Source organism: Pogonomyrmex barbatus, unplaced genomic scaffold (assembly GCF_055798465.1).
Source record: "Pogonomyrmex barbatus isolate J1 unplaced genomic scaffold, ASM5579846v1 scaffold14, whole genome shotgun sequence".
In the NCBI taxonomy this organism is placed as follows: Eukaryota; Metazoa; Arthropoda; class Insecta; order Hymenoptera; family Formicidae; genus Pogonomyrmex; species Pogonomyrmex barbatus.
The window spans coordinates 349,098-368,147 of NW_028297110.1; the positions used below are offsets into that span (position 1 = coordinate 349,098).

At 38.3% G+C, this 19,050-nt stretch overlaps 1 protein-coding gene across 6 annotated transcripts; it reads left to right on the top strand.

The window, feature by feature from the left end:
- The first annotated feature begins 50 nt into the window (after positions 1-50).
- Positions 51-18,512, top strand: LOC105424803 (sex-lethal homolog). Of its 6 annotated transcripts, none has more exons than XM_089072998.1 (7): positions 51-193; positions 355-744; positions 6,024-6,627; positions 6,745-6,920; positions 7,004-7,117; positions 7,685-7,845; positions 16,011-18,512. In XM_089072998.1, the coding sequence occupies exons 3-7, from the start codon at positions 6,214-6,216 to the stop codon at positions 16,304-16,306; spliced, it is 1,161 nt and encodes a 386-aa protein (XP_088929124.1). In that variant the 5' UTR covers positions 51-193; positions 355-744; positions 6,024-6,213; the 3' UTR covers positions 16,307-18,512. The 6 variants fall into 6 exon arrangements, with proteins under 6 accessions (XP_088929124.1, XP_088929125.1, XP_088929128.1 ...); XM_089072999.1 differs by having other exon boundaries at positions 75-268; XM_089073002.1 differs by having other exon boundaries at positions 76-744; positions 6,255-6,627.
- The last annotated feature ends 538 nt before the right edge of the window (positions 18,513-19,050 follow it).

A 19,050-nucleotide genomic window follows, 5' to 3' on the forward strand; every position in this document is an offset into this window, starting at 1 on the left:
GGTATGTATTTTAATTGAACCAAAAGCTCGGAACCCTTTAGAAATACGTCTTTGAACCGTTCTAACCTTCGCGACATCATGGCGGCCGCTTGCAGTGTGTAGTTCGCAGCGCGAACAACTCGATTGTTTGCCGCGCCTTATCTGATTATCGCGCGGTGCGTTTCGTCTTCTCCGACCGCGAAGAGGGACGGAGGTACACGTATCTGCCCGTATCGAAATTCATCATTTCTTTGCTGTTACTTCCGTTGAATTCGCGAGTGTTTTGCGAGTTCGTGAATGATAACCTAATTAACGATAATCGATCCGCCGCAGCTTCGCGTCTCTAGTCGTGACTTGATTTTTTTCTTTTTTTAGGTTACGGTTGTTCTAACCGAGCTCTCCGGGACGTATCGACGTTTACGGTAATTCCGGCCGATCTTCACGATCAACCGAAAAACTTGACGCCGACTCCCGAGCCATCCTACATATCGCGCCAACGATCGCTCGCGCTCGCGCGCATTCCCGCGTTGCATACGCTGTGTGTATGTGTGTGTGTGTGTGTGTGTGTGGTGTGTGTCGCGCACGTATCCCATCCGAGCGTGGAATGCGCCGCAGTGGCGGTTGAGAAGCGACATCGTGAAACCAACCGAGATCGCCCTCGTTGCGCCAAGTGCAAGGCAGTCGATATTATGCACCGCAACGGACCGAGACGCATAAATGCGCCCGGAATCGGAGCGCGGAGCAGCACGTGAATTTCCAAGGACGGTAAGTCTACCCGCGAAATTCCCATCCTTCTTCTCTCCCTTCAGACCCCTCTCCTTTCGCTCTCCACACTTGATCTATCGACGTGACGTTTGACGAAATTAATTCGTCCATTTCTATCAATGTAAATTCAATCTCAGTTTAACTTCCTGGGAAAAAATTTTCCATCTATAATTATATGTAGAATATGTATATATAAATATGTAATTATATTTTTCCCATACAGCGTACTACACTTCCAAGAGATGTTCTAAATACATTTAAAAAATGTCCTACAGATAAGTGGATGTTCTAAGGATGTTTCAAGATCTTTGGATAAAATGTGCTGTACGAATTATTGTATGTAGACATTTTTTACTTCTAATCTCTTTTAATTCAAAGAATTTGAAAATGATAAAGAGTAAATATTAAACTGAGATTAAATTCTACACAGAAATGGACATTAGACGGTTGTAAGCTGCTCCAATCTTTTTGCAAAATTCCAAACTGCAATGAATGAAACTGTGAACACTAGAAATCGTTTAACATCATTGATGATTTATCTTTGAATTCTTCATGGAATATCAGTTTTAATAAGTAATTACGAACGTGTTGTAATTTTACGAAAAATTACGAGTTCCTTTCATCGCGTAATCGCAGCACAGAGATATCGATTTGCTATCATTTTTTGCCGCAGATGTGATTTACATATCTATTTTTAATCAAATTATATAAATTGCATGTCGAACGTGAGGTTTGCGAATAACAATCGTTACAAGGATCGAGTTTTCATCTGCAAAAAAATTTCCCGTGCGTGTCTAACGAACGGCGTTTTACCGACCGTTACGTTAGATAGAGTGAGATCCTTATTGTTTATTTTGGTCCAACTCATACCCGGCGATTACTGCTAAACGCTAAATGCTTGTTCAGTTTCCGGGTTTTATTTATCCCGCGCGTGATGATTGCATACACAGCGTTATCCCGGAGTCGGAAATTCAGGCTTTGAAGCTCGAGGCTTAAAATGTGGATGCGAGATTAGAATTCAATTTCCTTCCGCGGTCAGTTTCGTCGACGAAGCGCAAGATCTTATTATGACGTGACACTCTCGCGCTAGTCATTTACATTTTCCGATTACGCGGTATTTTGCCAGATGACACTGTGCCGCTCGAACCGTCGTAAAGGCGAACGCGCAATAAGCGTAAGATGTTGTAATCGGATCCTTTCTACGAAAGTAATTCGATATGAGAAAAGCTCACGTCAGGAACGCGTAAAGTTACGCACGTTCAAGCCGTGTGCGTGTTTAGATTAGATATTCGTACACACATTGTTCAAAGTTCCGCCTGACAGTCCAACGTTGTGTGTGTGTGTGTGTGTGTGTGTGTGTGTGTGCGCGCGCGCGCGCGTGTGTGTATGGGAAAATGTTAAAATATGAAAACAAAAATTTTCTATCTGAACGTATGTATGCACGAGACAGCAGAGCCAATCATTAAAATGCGGACGTGTAAAACGACCTTGCGGCGTGAAACAAAATACGTTAGGCGGGCAAGAGAAGACTATCGCGTACGTAAAACGGCGACTCTTCGTTTTGTGATCCATTCGTGACAAAAAGAAAATCGTGATATCCTCCGCGTCCTTCTCGTCACCGAGAATTAGTCGGAGGACGACGAACGAATCTGCGATGTACGCCGTCCCCTCCTGGGAGGCCGCTTTGAGGTACGACATCGGTAGGCACTCTTCTTTCTGTAAACGGAGAAAGTTCGACGACCTCGGACTTTTTCTATCGACTATTAGCGTAAGGTTTAATAACGGAGAGGCGAATAACTCGGTAATAACTGGAAACGAGATAAAATAAGAGCGAATTATATAAAATGTAGTCTTCGATTGACAATAAATATTTAAAAAAAAGCCAATCACGCCAAGTTCTGCTCTCTCCGATATTATGCTAAAGATAATTATCGAGCTGCGATCTAGCCTGAACGTCTTTTTAAAAAATGCGACTGTCCTACCTTCTACGTTTAATTAAACCTTTTTGTTAAAAGCCGAAAGTTTGCCAACCCACCTTGCGAAAATCATCGCACGTAGATCGTGACGATATCGTGCGTTTCTCAGCGAAGTGACGCGCTTATTTCTGCGACAACCGTCTATATTTCTCTTTGTGACAAAGACGTACAGACGACAGAGTATTCTTGGCGCGGATTTATGAAACGCTCCGTGAGGGTCACGTGCGAGCGATTAGCGTTTTATCACGACCCACGTCGACTTCCCATCGATATATTTCCGTGCTTCACCTTCCTTTCATATTGGCCCCGATCGATCCTTGCCCGAGAACTTGCACGGACACGTGCGATAGTAACGCGAAAAGCATCGCGACGTCGCGTGTCTCGCGACTCTCGGAGAGAGAAAAAAAAAAGAAAAGAAGAAAAAAGGCGCTCCATATTTTTTGCCGAGCTCACACTAATGCGCGTGGCGTCGTCGTAAAACACAACGATCCGCTCCTGAATTGACGTGAGTGTTTTAAGGTCGATCTAATTTTGCAAAATTGTCCGGAATGTAGTAATAAATTGGCACACGATCCGGAAAAACGGGGGAAACGCGCCAGAATCCTTGACGCCGCCGAGATACGTCCGATAATACTCCTTCATCGAGATGTATCACGCAGACTGAAATGCATTGTATAGCCCGGCGATTATTTCCCTCTAGAGGAAAATTGTTTCACTTTTTATCTTCTAAAGATAATTTCGCATGAGTCGTCAAAAAATTTCAGTCGAGAAATCCGAAGATGTAAATATCTTCTATGTTAAATGCATGCAGAAATGAAGAAATAATCTGAAATCAGAGAGACATATTATCGTACAGCCTAGTAGATAAAGACAAGTCTGTCACTGAAGTCCAAAGTTATAATCAATATTTCTTACGTGACTTAATCGATCGCTCGCTCTTTTCTCAATGTCTCGTTTTCGCTTATCGCATTACGTATATTTCGAACCTTTCGAACGATATTTGAAGAGAAATCAGGAAAAAATCCTTTGACAATGGAGGAACTTGCTCGAATTCAAGATCACATAAACGGCATATTTTTTGCAAATGGCTGCGCTAGTTTTCGATTGGTACACTCTGAAAATTAGCGCAGCCATTTGCAAAACAAGTAAAGGTATTAGGCAAAAAAGTTATCGTTTTTCCATTAAATTTCATATCGCATAAAGTTAGAAAAGCGAAAATTGTGTGAAAAGATTTTTGTCCAAATGTAAAAAAAGAAAAAGATAACGATGGCAATAATTTGGCCTTGATTTTGCTGAAAAATTTTCCAACTTGAATTAATAAATATGACAAAGTGAAGTACTCGAACTGATAGAAATGCTCGGCGTGCAATTCCGCTAAAAATATGACGATATCAGTGTGCATATCGGGCATTTTATCGATCAAGATGCTTATGTTACGTTTCTAAATAACCTGGCATGAACCAATCCAGTGGACCGCATCGGGGTGCACGCAGTGCGGGAATAGTGCAGGAGTAGTGCGAGTGACCGAATTCGCTATTTAGGCGGGACCCGCGCTATGCCGCGTCGCGCACACCGCGTATCGTCACGCGGCGCAGCAACGGCATACTCGGGTAGTGGGGCGGCGTGCCGCGAGAGGGTGTCGCGCGCGAGACAGGTCAGGGCTGGGGCTCAGTCAGTGCGCTCGCGTGCGGTGTGTCGGTTGTGTGCTGCTGCTGCATCTTCCAATCCTTCGCTGCCGCTCCCGCGCGCGCGCTGCACTCTCCTCCTTTTCCCATCTTTCTCCCTCTCTCTCTCTCTCTCTCTCTATCTTTCTCTTTCGTTCTTTCTTCCTCTCTGCCGAAGGAAGTCGCGCGTTTCGCCGAGAACGGCCGAGTTCCCGAGCGCCGCTGGAGTCCGGCGGAGCGCAGCGCAGCGCAGCGAGCGCGTTTGCGGCGGATTACGTCGTTGACGCCGGGCTGTGATGTACGGCTAGTAGCGCGACGGACGCGATGCTGACGGTACGCGTGCTTACATAATTGCCCGTCGTCGGTTCGCATTAGCGGCGCGTGACGCTACGCGAAAGAGAGGGGGAGAGAGAGAGAGAGAGAGAGAAAAGGAGAGCGAGCGAACGAGTACGTCCCCACGGCAACGGCGGTGGTTGTTCGTACGCTCGCGTTACTCGTCGATTTTACTCCGTTCCGTGATTACTCGGGTACGTATACACATATACGACACACATAAGTGTACATACACAATTCACATACGCATATCAACACGTACACACGTACACAGAGACAAGCCATCTTTCCCTCTTTGTCGTTCTCTATCCGTCCTCTATCCCGCGCACTCTCTCGCTTCCTTCTCCCACCTTCGTCCTCCGTCCTATGTGCATACATCTTTCTCTCTCGCTCTTTCCACTCCCTTCCCCTTTCTCTACCTATCTCTCTCTTTTCCTCCCACACTCTGACAGCTTGGTCGATTCACGAATCCGCCGGGGCCGGACAGCTCGCGCTCTTTCCCGGGCCTCTTCGAAATAAGGCCAAAAGGTTACGTTCCTCGAACTTTGAAAATTTCCTCTCCCTCCCTTCCCCTCTACGCCCTTCGTTGTTCTTCTTCCCTGCTTTCCCTATTCTCGTTTTGTTTTTATTGTTCTTTCTATTCGCTTTGTTGATGACAAAAGGAGGACGTCATAACGGCGATGTGTCGTCGCCGTTGAAACGACGACAACGACGACGACGTCATGATCGGAAACGCTTCGGCGCTTGGTAAACAGACGAATACGCGGAAATTTCTTTTCTCCGCTTCGCTCGCGCGGGACTCGAGGCGTGAATGAACGAGCGCGCGTGATCCGCAACGTCTTTCGTCGACGTACGAATTCCCGCCCCGGTGGGACCGCTTAATGAAATTCGATATCGCTCGAATCGCGCGTCGTCGTACGATCGCCGATTATTCGCAATGCACTATTGACACCGCGTAATCGTGCTCGGTGGAGCGATCTCTACACGAGACACGCTTGAGAATTCGACTCTATGAAAATTGTTGCGATATAATGTTATACTGCACACACAAATAGCTCCGTAAATCGCATTACGAGAATAATGAAAACAAAATTTCCTTAAGTTTCCGACACGACACGACACAACACAGCGCGACACGATACTCGAGAAATCGATACTCCCGTAGCGTTATAATTTTGTTGCCCGTTTAAAGAATTTTGCAATATTTGTTACTTGCGCTCGCCCAGTTTGTCTCTTTGATTTACGCTCGCCATCTGATTCTGTTTTTGTCCTTACTTGCCTTTGTTTGTTTGTTTCTCACACACAGGTCTGGCATCAATACGTATATTGCACATTTATTTTCTATTTATTTTGAGATTGCTTAGAGAGAAAGCGAGAAAGGGAGAGAGAGAGAAAAATGAGAGCATTCGAGGGCGCAGGCTGGCCTACGAGCATGGCAGCATTGCTGTACGGGAAAGACATAGTAATGAATTTGTTTATATTTTTTGTATTTGCCGATGACCCTCCCGTCGATGGTTGTTTCGCTGGATGGTACCAGTTGGAGTATACAACAGCAACCACAACACCAACTGCTGGTGGTGGACGCGGTCGCACCCCAGCAACAGCGCGATCAAATCGTTGCATCGAATCAGGTATCATCACCGTCATCGTCGAGAGGTGATCTACAACAGCAACAGTGTTGCAAAATGACTGACCAACGAGAGCAGCAGCAGCAGCAGCAGCAGCAGCAGCAGCAGCAACAGCAGTCCCAATTTCAGCAGCAGCAGCAACAGCAGATCAAAGGCAATGAAGAACCAAGAACGAATCTGATCATCAATTATCTTCCGCAGAATATGAATGAGAAGGAACTGTACAGTTTGTTTGTCACGATTGGTCCGGTTGAGTCCTGTCGAGTTATGAAGGATTACAAGGTGAACTATATACTTTCGTGCACGTTCCCATGTGTGATTTTGTACGAGTTGCTTGTAATACTAATTTTATATATATATATATATTGTAATACTAATTTTATATATATTGTTTTCTAGACTGGTTACAGCTACGGCTTTGGTTTTGTGAATTATGCTAAAGCTGAGGACGCAGCTACGGCGATAAGCACATTGAACGGTCTTCAGGTGCAAAATAAACGTCTAAAAGTTTCGTTTGCTCGGCCTTCTGGAGAAGAAATTAAAGAAACAAATCTTTATGTTACGAATTTACCAAGGTAATTGCTGATTATTTTCTTCAAGATTAATCACAATAATATTGATGAAATATTATACTAAAAGGCATCATTTTTACTTACAGAAATATAACGGAAAGCCAAATTGATGAACTTTTTAGTAAATATGGCAATATTGTACAGAAAAATATTTTGAGGGATAAACTCACCGGTTTGCCGAGAGGAGTAGCATTTGTTAGGTAAGTAAATAATTAATTTTAGTAATTGTAATATCGATGTTTTCAGCTTCCAAATATCGATGATCAATTTACGTTCGCGAATCGTATTTACATGCAACAAACAGGAGTGATAATTTCAGTGACTTGACAAATATCAATTTATGACACTTGCACATTTTCGTCGAGTATAAATAACGCGGTATTGAAGATTGGAACAAATTCAAAACAGCTGCTCGCGGCAATCATACTATATTCATTACACAATCATGGTCCTGCATATATTCGTGCGCGCGTGTATTTATTTTACGAAAGTTTCCTGCCAAAGTATTTTTGTACAGCTCATGGTTTCAATTGCACAATTCTCCCTGATACGCTCCCTTTAGTCTGGCCTAGATAATTGCAAAACATGAATAAACTAGGGATAGCAGAATTGTGGGAAATAGATTGTTGGAAATAGCTGTTGCAAACATGCCAACAGCTGAGAATCTCTCTAAAGTACTTCTTGACCGTCCCATTTTAATTTTGTCAAATTTAGAAAAGACAAAAAAAAATCAAAAAATAACTTCTTTCTAATCTTTCTCGGCATAGATTCGATAAAAGGGAAGAAGCTCAGGAAGCTATTGCACGATTGCATGGTACGATACCGGAGGGTGGATCAGAGCCACTTAGCGTAAAAATTGCTGAAGAACACGGGAAACAAAAGGCAGCGTATTACGCGGGCTGGCAAGCTGGATACAATCAAAGCCGCGGTAAGTAATTTTATACCTTGCGAGATCGCCGCATTAATAGACTTTATCTCATAGCTTGGCAGTGGTAATCGATAAATTAAGCGCATTTCTTAGGCGTTCATTGTTCTCGTCGGAATTCAAAGTTCCTTCAAATAAGTAAAAAGCAAAATTACCACTGCTTAGTGGAGCTTGCATTTTTGGCTTTTAATATTTCATTGCTAAAGAATATATATTAACTGAAATGTATGGTTAATATATATTTATATATATAAATAGTTTATATGATTTGCATCTTTATTACGATTGTGTAATATGCTTAGTTATATAGGAGAGCATTAGTTAAAACTCGGTGTTTATTACAATTATTACGTTTGATCAAAAGTTCATTATGTTTTAGTCTGTTTGCCTGATGTGTCGAATACGATTCTTTTGATCGAACGTATACTCGATTTTTGTCATATCTCGATATATATTTCTTAAAATTTGTTAGTGTAGATCATTTGTATATGGCGTAATGCTTCTTATCGCGATATACGTTATACGATGTCGTATATCGCATCGTGTTTCAAAATGTCTTGCATCGCACATTTAGTATTTTTTCCTCCGTCTCCGATAATAATCTTTAATTTTATTGCGTGCACATATAAGTATAGGTAGACGAATACAGTTGACTCCATAGCGTAGGTTGTTATTCATAGATACATATAGATATCTTTTCATTTTTTTTTCTTTTCTTTTTTTTTTTTCTTTTCTTTTCTTGCCTTTTGTTATGCTGTTTATCTAACGTTGAAATGTTTTGTCAGATAAGATGGCTGCATCTAAATCAGACCACCACGACTTAACGCACTAAGCACCTTTTGTGTACACAGAGAACCGAAAGGGTGTTTATATTTCTGACACGTTATACACATACGATTACACGTTAAAACGCGGAGAGATCTCTCCGCGCCAAACGACTGGAGACACGACTTTCCGCGCGTTTCTTTACTCCTTTACACATCTTCATTTCCTCTTTTATTTCTACTTTTTCGGAATTATGCGCATGATTCGAAAGAAGCGTGCAAAAGAAGAGACTTGCTCGCTCGGGCGATCCCTGAGCGAAAATGGAAAAAAAAAAGAGAAAAGAAGGAAGAAAACCGCTTAAAAGAATTCTTTGCTGTATATGCGATTGAGCAAGCAAGAACAGTGTTTGTGATAGAAGAACCTTGTGTGTGATCTGGTGACGAGAGGTACGCGAGGTACTATCATGTACACGACACGGCTAGTCAGTGATAACGCGCAGCGTTTGCGGTATATAAACATCTCATACACCGAGAGACACACCCCGTTGCTGCACAGAAAAAAAAAGGAAAAGAGAGAAAATGGCGTTTATAGAAACTTTCAGTTTGGATGCTATCTAGCTGAGTTTAACGATTATTTAACGATTCGCTATCTTCTGTTAATTTTTTTCTAGCTCTGCTGCTATTGTTCGTTTTTTCGCTTGATACTTTGTTGTTAAGAGTACTATCGTTGCCCATGTACAATGTTATATCGAGCACACAATAGCTTCGCGTTCGCCGATATTAAATATCATGTTCCATATGTGGCTGATGCTGTTTGTGCTTTAGCGCAACTAAGGCGTTGTTTAAGTTTTTGTATGACACAATTTTGTTATATCTATATATATATATATATATATATATATACATATACATATACATATACATATACATACATACATACATATAATTTTCTACGACCGAAATACATATTTTGTTTTCACAAACATGTGTATGTTCTGTCTTCCATTAGTAATTCTATTCCAATCCTATTTAATTTTAAGCGAATACAGAATGAGTTAGGTAATTTGTAAATTATGTATTATTAAACGTTTGATTATTATGTTTGAAGGAAAATGGAATCAATCAATGTTTCTTTCTTAAGAGATGGATGTTTTAAGTTTTATTAATTTTTCGATTGGTTCTTCGTTTAAATATTAATTCGTAAATCAAGAGGATATGAAAGCTCGCTCGCGAACAAAAATATGCGTGATTTATCTCTAGCGATTTGGCTGTGATTGCGATTTTATGCTTTAGTAAAAAATTCAAGTGCATGATGCTGTGTCCTTATCGAGCCGTTGTAACACGATACGCGTAAAAGTGAAACTTATGTAAAAGACCTAATCAATGACGTTTTCATTTCTATGCATGCCTCTTGACTCGTGAAGGAGAACGTCTATACCCAACGAGGAATAAATATCAGCGTTATGCTCATTATCTGTATTAAAATGGCGAGAAGCGTATTGTTGTCGCCGCCGGTGCAGTTGAACGTTCCGAATGTTATGTATATACGCACACGCGGCCGTCCTTGCAGTTGTAATCTAACAAAGATTCGCGAATTTAATTCGCAGAATCAGGATTACGGCCGTGTATACCCGCAATGTGTTCCACCGATGTGATTTGTAATCATGCGAGGAACGTTTGCTGTGCTCGGTGGTTCCCGAAAGATCTTAGATAGCAAATTGATTGTTAATCGTATAAATTGCGCTCGCCGAATCGTTTGTTAACCATATATAAATTGCATTGATTCGACGTAGCGTTTTGCTTGTGTACAATCAGGACAGTAATGTTCGAATTGAATCTCAATTTTAGTGTTTAAGTTAGCGTTGAAAATATCATGGAACACCGCGATATATTTCAACGGAAGTGTGATATGTGAATTGATATTTATGAGACAGAAATGGAGTAAAAAATTGTAACAATTATTTCGAAAGGATTCAATTGGCCTTATATTAATGGACGAAACATTATACTGTTTTAAAAAAGTGCTAGCGTGTAAAGTTTTCTAAAATAATTTTCAAATTAAATTTTGGCCTTTCATGATCTCGGCGAGAAATTTGCGAAGAAAGTTGCGTTTCTGTTGAATATAAAATTTCGTAAAAATCCTCGGAGATATAACTCGGGTAGCGTTGGTACCATCGAGGGTTACCATACACCAAATATCGCAATATGATTTTGCTCAACGTTCATAAAATAATCGCAATTATTCAAGTCTAAGAGTCTTACAGTGTATATAAGTCTGTTTTGTGATTTTTAAGTCTATACATCTTTTGTTATTCTAAACACCATAATAGAATCGTCATATACTGTGAAGATCGATATAATTAACGCGTAATTTTAATAGATTTTAATGTTTCTTTTGAGATATCTTTTTAGATTAGATATAACGATTCTTCGTGAGATGTTATGCGGTAATATATGAGAATGATCAATTTAACGAGATTGATCTCAACGATCTAGAGAATAATGAAATCGGAAAACAAACTTCTTAATTATCCGTTACATGGATAGTATTAATTCTCGATATACGAAAAATGATATTTATCGCACGGCAAATCTTGTAGTACGTATTACATATGGCCGTCACGCTCTTTAGTAAAATCTGCAGATCAAATGAATAAACATTGTTTCTCCTAGTAGGTCGATATCTTTCTAAAATTTACTCGGTAGCCAGGAGAAGATATCACGTACGCATGCTTCCGTAAACTGAGGATGTATCCGACTATGTTCTCGGTGGCAATCTCGAATGAAAAATGTGAAATGAATAAATTCATGTACCACATTCAAGTATCACAGTCGATTTAGCTGTATACCATTTAAGAATATTGAATCTTGCGTTCTGAAAATATTTATAATGCATATTTTTAAATGTAGAAAAAATATAGAAACAGATTTACAAAAAGAAATATAGCTGTATAAAATTTTCAAAACTATTCTTTCCCAAAGACAATTTTCTTACATGTTTTATCTCGATAACCTCCAATGGCAGAAACTTAGAAATTGAGATGATTGAATTATCTCGATCGTATAAGAAACGAAAATAAGGAATGTCTCGAAAAGATTTTAAATCAGAAATCATTAAAGAGATACAAATTAAAGCTAGATCGACTTTTATGATACTTGGAATGCACGTACTATCGGTTTCGATATATCAGCCGTCGGATGCAAACGGATATATCAATAGGCAGAACACAAGGCCTTCCGTTTGATCGTATCGGCCTGCGATGCGTTGTAAAAAGCCACGTCACCGAATACATTTGGCGGTATCAGTAATTAGCTAATTAACGGTATACATTGTTGAGACATAGACGAGGTATTGCTCGATTATCGTAGGATAGAATATTACATCGTATCGCGGACTCTAACGATTCTCACTGTTAGACTCTCTCGTCTCCCTTTGAATCTTGAATGACGCTTTAAACGATCGACCCGGCAGCGAGAAAGCCGAAAAGAGGTGGATCCTGAGAGCTAAAAGTAACATGTATGTCCTTTGACTCTGACAATCGTTCATCCTATGTGGATATATCCGCACCTCGCCGTTTCTGTGCGACAGAAGAAAATAGAATGCGATAATTTTTTTTATCATTACATATACATAAAGTAGAAACTTTGTGTTATCGTTGTTACAATGTCCCATGTGTTGCACATTTTAAACTATTTAACTTAATAGCTGTAATTAAAACTGCCTCATTACAACTGTGGTATTGATGATAACAAAAGTTATAGCAATTTACATTGCTATTTTCGATGTTTTATATTTACAATTTTATTACGCGAGCAAGAAATCATGTGCATGTCCAATCGCACACCATTTTCTTCTGTTTTGTCATAGATTGCGTTTGTGAGAGGGAAATTTATTCTCATCCCTAACTGGCGTATTCGATGCGGCGCGGATATTTAATGATGCATTATAATTATATAATAATTGCGCAGCATTTTTTTTTTCTCTTAGAAAAATATGAGGAAACTAGTAAGATTACATAAAGGTTTCTCAAATCTCAATTGAGGTATATCTGAGGAATATGCTAATTAGGCAGTCAATATAGAAGAATGTATGAACCTGAAGGTCGCTGATGACGTTACCAGTTAGGGATTGAACTCCAATCGTGTAACGCGATCGAGGACACGATCCACCTTGCTCAACGTAAAATACTTATAGGCGCTGCTTCGCATAAGGGAACTTGACGATGTCGGAACTTTTAGGAATTTAATATTGCGATTGCGCCGGCGTTTGACCCGCTTCGGTTACTGACCGATCGATCGTCCGGGAGCTGCGAGCCGATGACTATATTTTTAAACGCCAATACGCGTTCGCCGCAGATAGTTTATTATATAACACTGACTATGGTGAAGGTATTTGAAAAATGTGACTTTTTTATTTTTTTCTTTAGTACTCTTATAAAATTTATTTATTTTACTTTTGGCGAAACTTGACATATGTTGACAATTTTTCTCTTCTTGTATTCAAACACTTTACATTTAAGTAATCGCAAATCATTAATTTTATCTTTTATCTTTTAAGACTGAAAGATTTGTGTAAAAAAATTTTAAACATCTTTGGACGATCGATTGATTAATGAATGCATATATATATGCATAGCACAATCGCTGCTAGATGATTGAGAAGAAAATTGATTAAACGTTGAAAAGTTCATTAGTAAGGTAGACAAACTATAATATAAGGCATCTTCCCATATTATTTACGCCATGAGAGAAACTTCTATCGCCTCTTTCTAATCGCAAATAATCTATATCGATAAATCAACATCGAAATTAATTATGTGTTATTCTGCTAAAACAAAAGTTATCATGATATTATTTAGTTAATTTAATTAAAAAAGATGGAAATTAAATACCAAAATATTTTCAGATAATTACTTAATTCCAAATGTGAGAATTTATTAATCAACTATTAAAATGTCTTTAATTTGTGAATGTGATGTGTAAAATTGTAGTATATTATTTTTATTTTCTTTTTCGTTTATATAAATTTGCAATTGAATGTCCGAAATGCGAACTCGACTTGGCGTCATAATTGAAAGATGCAAGTGTAAATAGATTTAACTTTAAACTGTTAAGTAGTAAATATTGTAAGGTTTAACGGATCGAAGAATGTGCGAAATGATTAATCCCGAAGTCCAGTAGTGCTAACGATGGCTGTGATAAGGATAAGAAAATACTAACGAGAATTGCAAAAAAAATATACCGACGAAACAAGCGGAGCATTAGCGAAGCTTCTCTTCCTCTCTTTCAATTTGATTTTTAGTATATATAAATTAATTTCAATCAATATATATACGTTAATTTCGATGTATCAACCATGTATAATGCTGATATGATTATATTGAAAAACTAACAACGAATTAATACATTGAAGCTTCTTCGTAGCGTTTTATCTTAGTCGATGCACGGTGATTATAGCTAAGTTAGTGAACGCAATATGCAGAGTGTTTACAAAATTGTCGTATTTATCTAAAAGGTAACAAATTCGTTAGGAATTTTCTCATAGATTCTAACAATCTGTAAACTTTTTAATTTTTAATATTAAATATTTCGACAATTTACTATATTACTATATTTAAAATTCTTCAAAAGTCTTAAACATTTTATCATTAAACATTAAATTATAATGTAAATGTATAATTTTGTGTACACATGAACAATTTTATTATAAACTTTAATTGTTTAATATCGAATAACATCCATCATTAGTTTCTAATTGATCATTTCTTAAATGCAAATTACTTTTAGCCAAAGAAAAATGTGACAGATTGTGAACACTCTAAAATTTTAGAGAGGAGAAATTCGGCTTCTTCGGCCTCGTTTAAGAACACCCGCGACATTCTCGATGATATATTCATCATATTTTTCTCTTGTTCGTTGTGGCATAAAAGTACATGTATAGTCTACGCAAATCTCTGAATAAGCGAGAGTTATCGTCGTTAGACGAATATAAAATGTCTCGTTAACATCAATAAATAACATCAATGTTTACAACAATGCGACACACGTACACACAGCGATTAAATTAAACACACATACATAATAGATAGAACCACGCAAAACTATGATAGCTACAAATACATAAATACTTAAAGACCGACGATGCGTTTTAAACACTAGAAACATACAAAACAGGCATTCTCAGTTACGGATATAGTTACAGTTACAGATCATTGTTCGTATCTCGTTGTACGAATCTGTATTTGTATTTAAACGTATTGAGCATTAAATGTGAATTATTGTAATTATCGATCGCCGCTTTTTGTGCTGATGATGTATAATTGATGGAATCCTCGCGCGATGTTAAATCGAATTTAAGCACGCTGCAGACACTCAACGAATCCAATTTTGCGAAAGAGAAAAATAAATTATATCATACACGCGAACACACACACACACACACACACACACACACACACACACACACACACAGACAGACAGAAATAATGGCCCTCTGTGATATTTTTGTACAAATTCGTTTCCCGCGGGGATTACGCTAATTAAAATTAAGTAAATTGAAAATCAGATTGTGCAAGCGCGCCTCGCAAAAATGTCTTTTTTCGCCTTTCCCCGATCTCGGCGGAATTTTTTATACTCTCTTGACAATCGGACGAGTTGCAAGTACGACGAATTTTTCTTCGCGAAAAAGAAAATCATCAGGACAAAAAGTACACTCTGGAGGATTGATATTTCAAAAATAGGAAAAAGAAAATGAAACGCATCGTTCATGATCCTCCGGAGATCTTCTAATTGATATCTTATATCTTTCCTATTCTCGTTGCTGCAACCGCGAGTTTCCTCGCCGCGGTCGTTCATTAAATTTGATTAAAACACTAGAAATGTATACCAAGTCTAAGTCATTCGTGCGACCCTCTTTCTCCAAAATACGCTCCTCCTTCGTCTAACATTTCCCAAAAAATTAAAAATCAAAAATAAAAATATAAATGAACACACATCTCGAAGAAGAAATGTACCAGTTGTCAGAAATAATATCGAGAAAAGATATATATAGAAAAAAAAAATTTACATTTACTTCAAATCTTGCACATCCACGAATGCACTATCGAAAATTTAAAGATATTTTAGATGATATAACCTAATAAATTTATTTTATCCAAAGATGGTGAAATTATATATAAAGAGATTAAACAGTGACATTAAAAAATTAAATTTAAGTTTTTCAGCTGATTTAAGAATTAATGATCTGATCTGGAAAGAATTTTTAAAATAAAACAAACCTATATTTTATTTAAAATGAGGAATTGCGTAAAAAAAAGGAGTGAGGGAGGAGCGTTGATACCGAGACACGCTTTCTGGAAATGGCTTAACCGCTCGCTTTCATCTCAGGTATCCTCAATTTTCCAGGGACGAGCGGACTCGGGGTTGGTGGAGGCGGCAGCGGACGGGCCAGGGGTGTTGGGGGCCCGCCTGGGATGGGGATGGGCATCGGCAGTGGTCCGGGGATGTTGGGCCGAGCGGGTGGTTTCGGACCGCGGGGTGGCGGGCCTCACAGTGGCGGCTTCCTAGGCGGGAGCGGCGGTGGCGGCGGCGGTCCGGGTGCCATGCGGATGGAGAAGATACACCCGCATCGCTTCAATCCGATCGGCATGGGGGGCGGCGGCAGCGGTGGCGGCGGATACGTGCAGTCACACTTTTGGTGACCATCGCGACATAACGACGACGACGACGACGACAATGACAATGACGATAACGACGACGGCGACGGCGACGGCGACGGCGACGGCGACGGCGACATGATTACATCCGCTACGACTTTGGTCATTGGCTGAAGGTTACATCCGCTACGACTTTGGTCATTGGCCTGTTTCTCGAGATTTGTTTAAAATAAAACTCGCGGAATTAGCATAGCCGAGAGCTCATAGCATAGCCGAGAGCTGGAGGTAGATCGAATAAAATCGGGCTAGATTAGTTAAACCGGATTGCTATTTACAGGCACGCACGAGAAGATGGCTCAAGATCCAATGTCAGTGTCAATGAGAGTTTTATTAACATTGAAAAAAAATGACAAGTGTTAGACTTACATTTAAAAGACTATTTTATCATTTGTTGATGCATGTTACAGCGGAGAACGCTGTTTGCTATTTTAAGGATTATGCTGGAGAATGAGCATATTTTATCATTAATAACAATTTTATTGATATTGATATTACGATCGAGCTGCTTCTTCATATATCATCTTGCGATAGCTAAACTGAATAGTTAAAACTTCATTAGACTTGAAATGCTGTGCATTCTTCTATTCATTTTATCCATTGCATACGTTGCGAATATTGCTATTCAATTTCGATTATCTGCCCGATTTTATTCCAATTGTTTTCTACCTTGTGCGATCATGAAGCTCGTAAGATAAATTTATATCTTGTTGTCTAACAATAAAAACAATTATAGCTTTATTTTTATAACTACACGTTTGTATTTATAATATAGTGTATATTTATTGCGAATTACACATATTGACATTGTTCACAAATAAAATTGAATGAAATGCGATAAGCACCAGTAGGAATCAATCAATTTTAATTTAGAATATAAAACTCGATCAGTTTTTGTAATATCCTAGTTTATTAAATTATTTGTTGCTCTAGCTTCACGATCGCTCAAACATTCGTTCCAATTCGTCGGTGTTCGGCTTATATTATTATGCAATACGATATAAAGTTTAACAATAATTTCCCCAAGTCACATCACAGGGGCCGCATTGTGCAAAAGAAAAAAAAAAGATAAGAATTCTATGTGTTATAAATTTTCTTTTTTTAATGAATCTATTCTAATTCTTGAAACTTTACGGAACATTTAATCGTAAGATAGAGTTTTATTATAGGTTGAATTTGGGGGGAGGAAAGTCTTGCATAGGAGACATTTAAAGACGTATCCTATTCGATGCGACGTTGGATATCAATGATATCCTGTAACGAAAATTTGTACATTTGTGAAATATATTTTTTTTTTCTTTCTTTTTTTTCTTTTTTTTTTTTTTTTTCTTTTATCAGATAGGACGCTTGTCGTGATAAAAGATTCTTTCGTAGAAAATCCAATACCTGCGAACGAATCATATATATTCAATTTTATACACAGGGTGTCTCAAAACTGATAAATAATTTAACGATAGATACATTGTAAGATTTTAAAATGCCGTAGAATTTTTGTCTTAAAATCTTACAAGGTATCTATCATTAAAATATTTACCGTTAGTTTTGGGACACTCCGTATATAAAAGTTTGTCATGTTAAAGAAGATATACACGCATCAAAATTAAGATATAAAAATATTATTTTAATAATAATGATATTTAGTACATTAAATGACATAAAAAATGTATAACATTTATTTTTAAAGTTTCATTCTTATTCCATGATTAAAAGATGTTTTTTTTTTTTATTTTTAGATTTATTTTCTATTAATAGTCGCTTACATATAGGTATTGGATCTTCCGAAAAGACATATTTACAGTTACGATCTATGATCGAATTCCAAATCGTTCTAGTTCGTCACGAGGCCGAGAATACGCGATCCGAATGTGTGCCGTTAATTAGTTAATTTAGATTAAGAGAATTTTAAGCACGTGCCGCGCGGAAGAACAGGGTGAATGTAATTTATTTTAATATTTGAGAGCAGTATTAGGACGAGATCGCGTATTCTTCCACAGTCCTGCTGACACTTTCGGCACACATCGCACGGTGTATTTAATTTCATCTGACGCTTCGGTGGCGTTTTACGAGATTCGTAAATGTGTTGCTGAAGAAAGAGAGAAAGAGAGTGTGAGTGAGAAAAATATCTTAATACATAAAAAAAATATTTATGTAAAGCCGTAAACTACTTGGAATAAATACTATACTAGCAACTATATATTTAGCTTTTGTTAATTGATCGTTAAGCAAATATCTCAAGTTTCTATTAATTAATATAATTTCTATTAATATTTTTTATATATACGCGAAAGATACGCTCCCGTAGAGAGTCGATATCAAAATTTTTTATGTCGCGTGTACTTAAGATCTGTTGATTATCATAGGAAACTTAGCGTCGGTGAATCTCGATTTTAAACAATTGATCACCACCCATTATCCTCGCCGCCAGTGGTGTATAATATAAGATGTGTAGAGAGATTAAGACACTATCGCGACCTTATAGACGATGAGACTGACTTTTTATAGGCGACAGATTTTAAGCAAGAAATGTCAGAGTCGCGTGTCATATTTTTAAATAAAAAAGAAAAAAGGGAAGAATAACGAGCTGTATTTGTTCCAAACCTGCACGACAGGTTTCAAGAATACAGCGCGCCAATTGTCTATTAAAAAAAAAAAAATCTGTGATTTGTACAAAGGAGAATAAATGAGAGATATAGTCGGTCATCTTAGAGAGATGAAAAAAAAAAAAGGATTGT

Coding starts and splice junctions, on each gene's coding strand:
- LOC105424803 (XM_089072998.1), top strand. CDS start 6,214: ATGACCCTCCCGTCGATGGTTGTTTCGCTGGATGGTACCAGTTGGAGT. Junction 7,118..7,684: donor AGAGGAGTAGCATTTGTTAG/GTAAGTAAATAA, acceptor TTCTCGGCATAG/ATTCGATAAAAGGGAAGAAG. Junction 7,846..16,010: donor TGGATACAATCAAAGCCGCG/GTAAGTAATTTT, acceptor TCAATTTTCCAG/GGACGAGCGGACTCGGGGTT.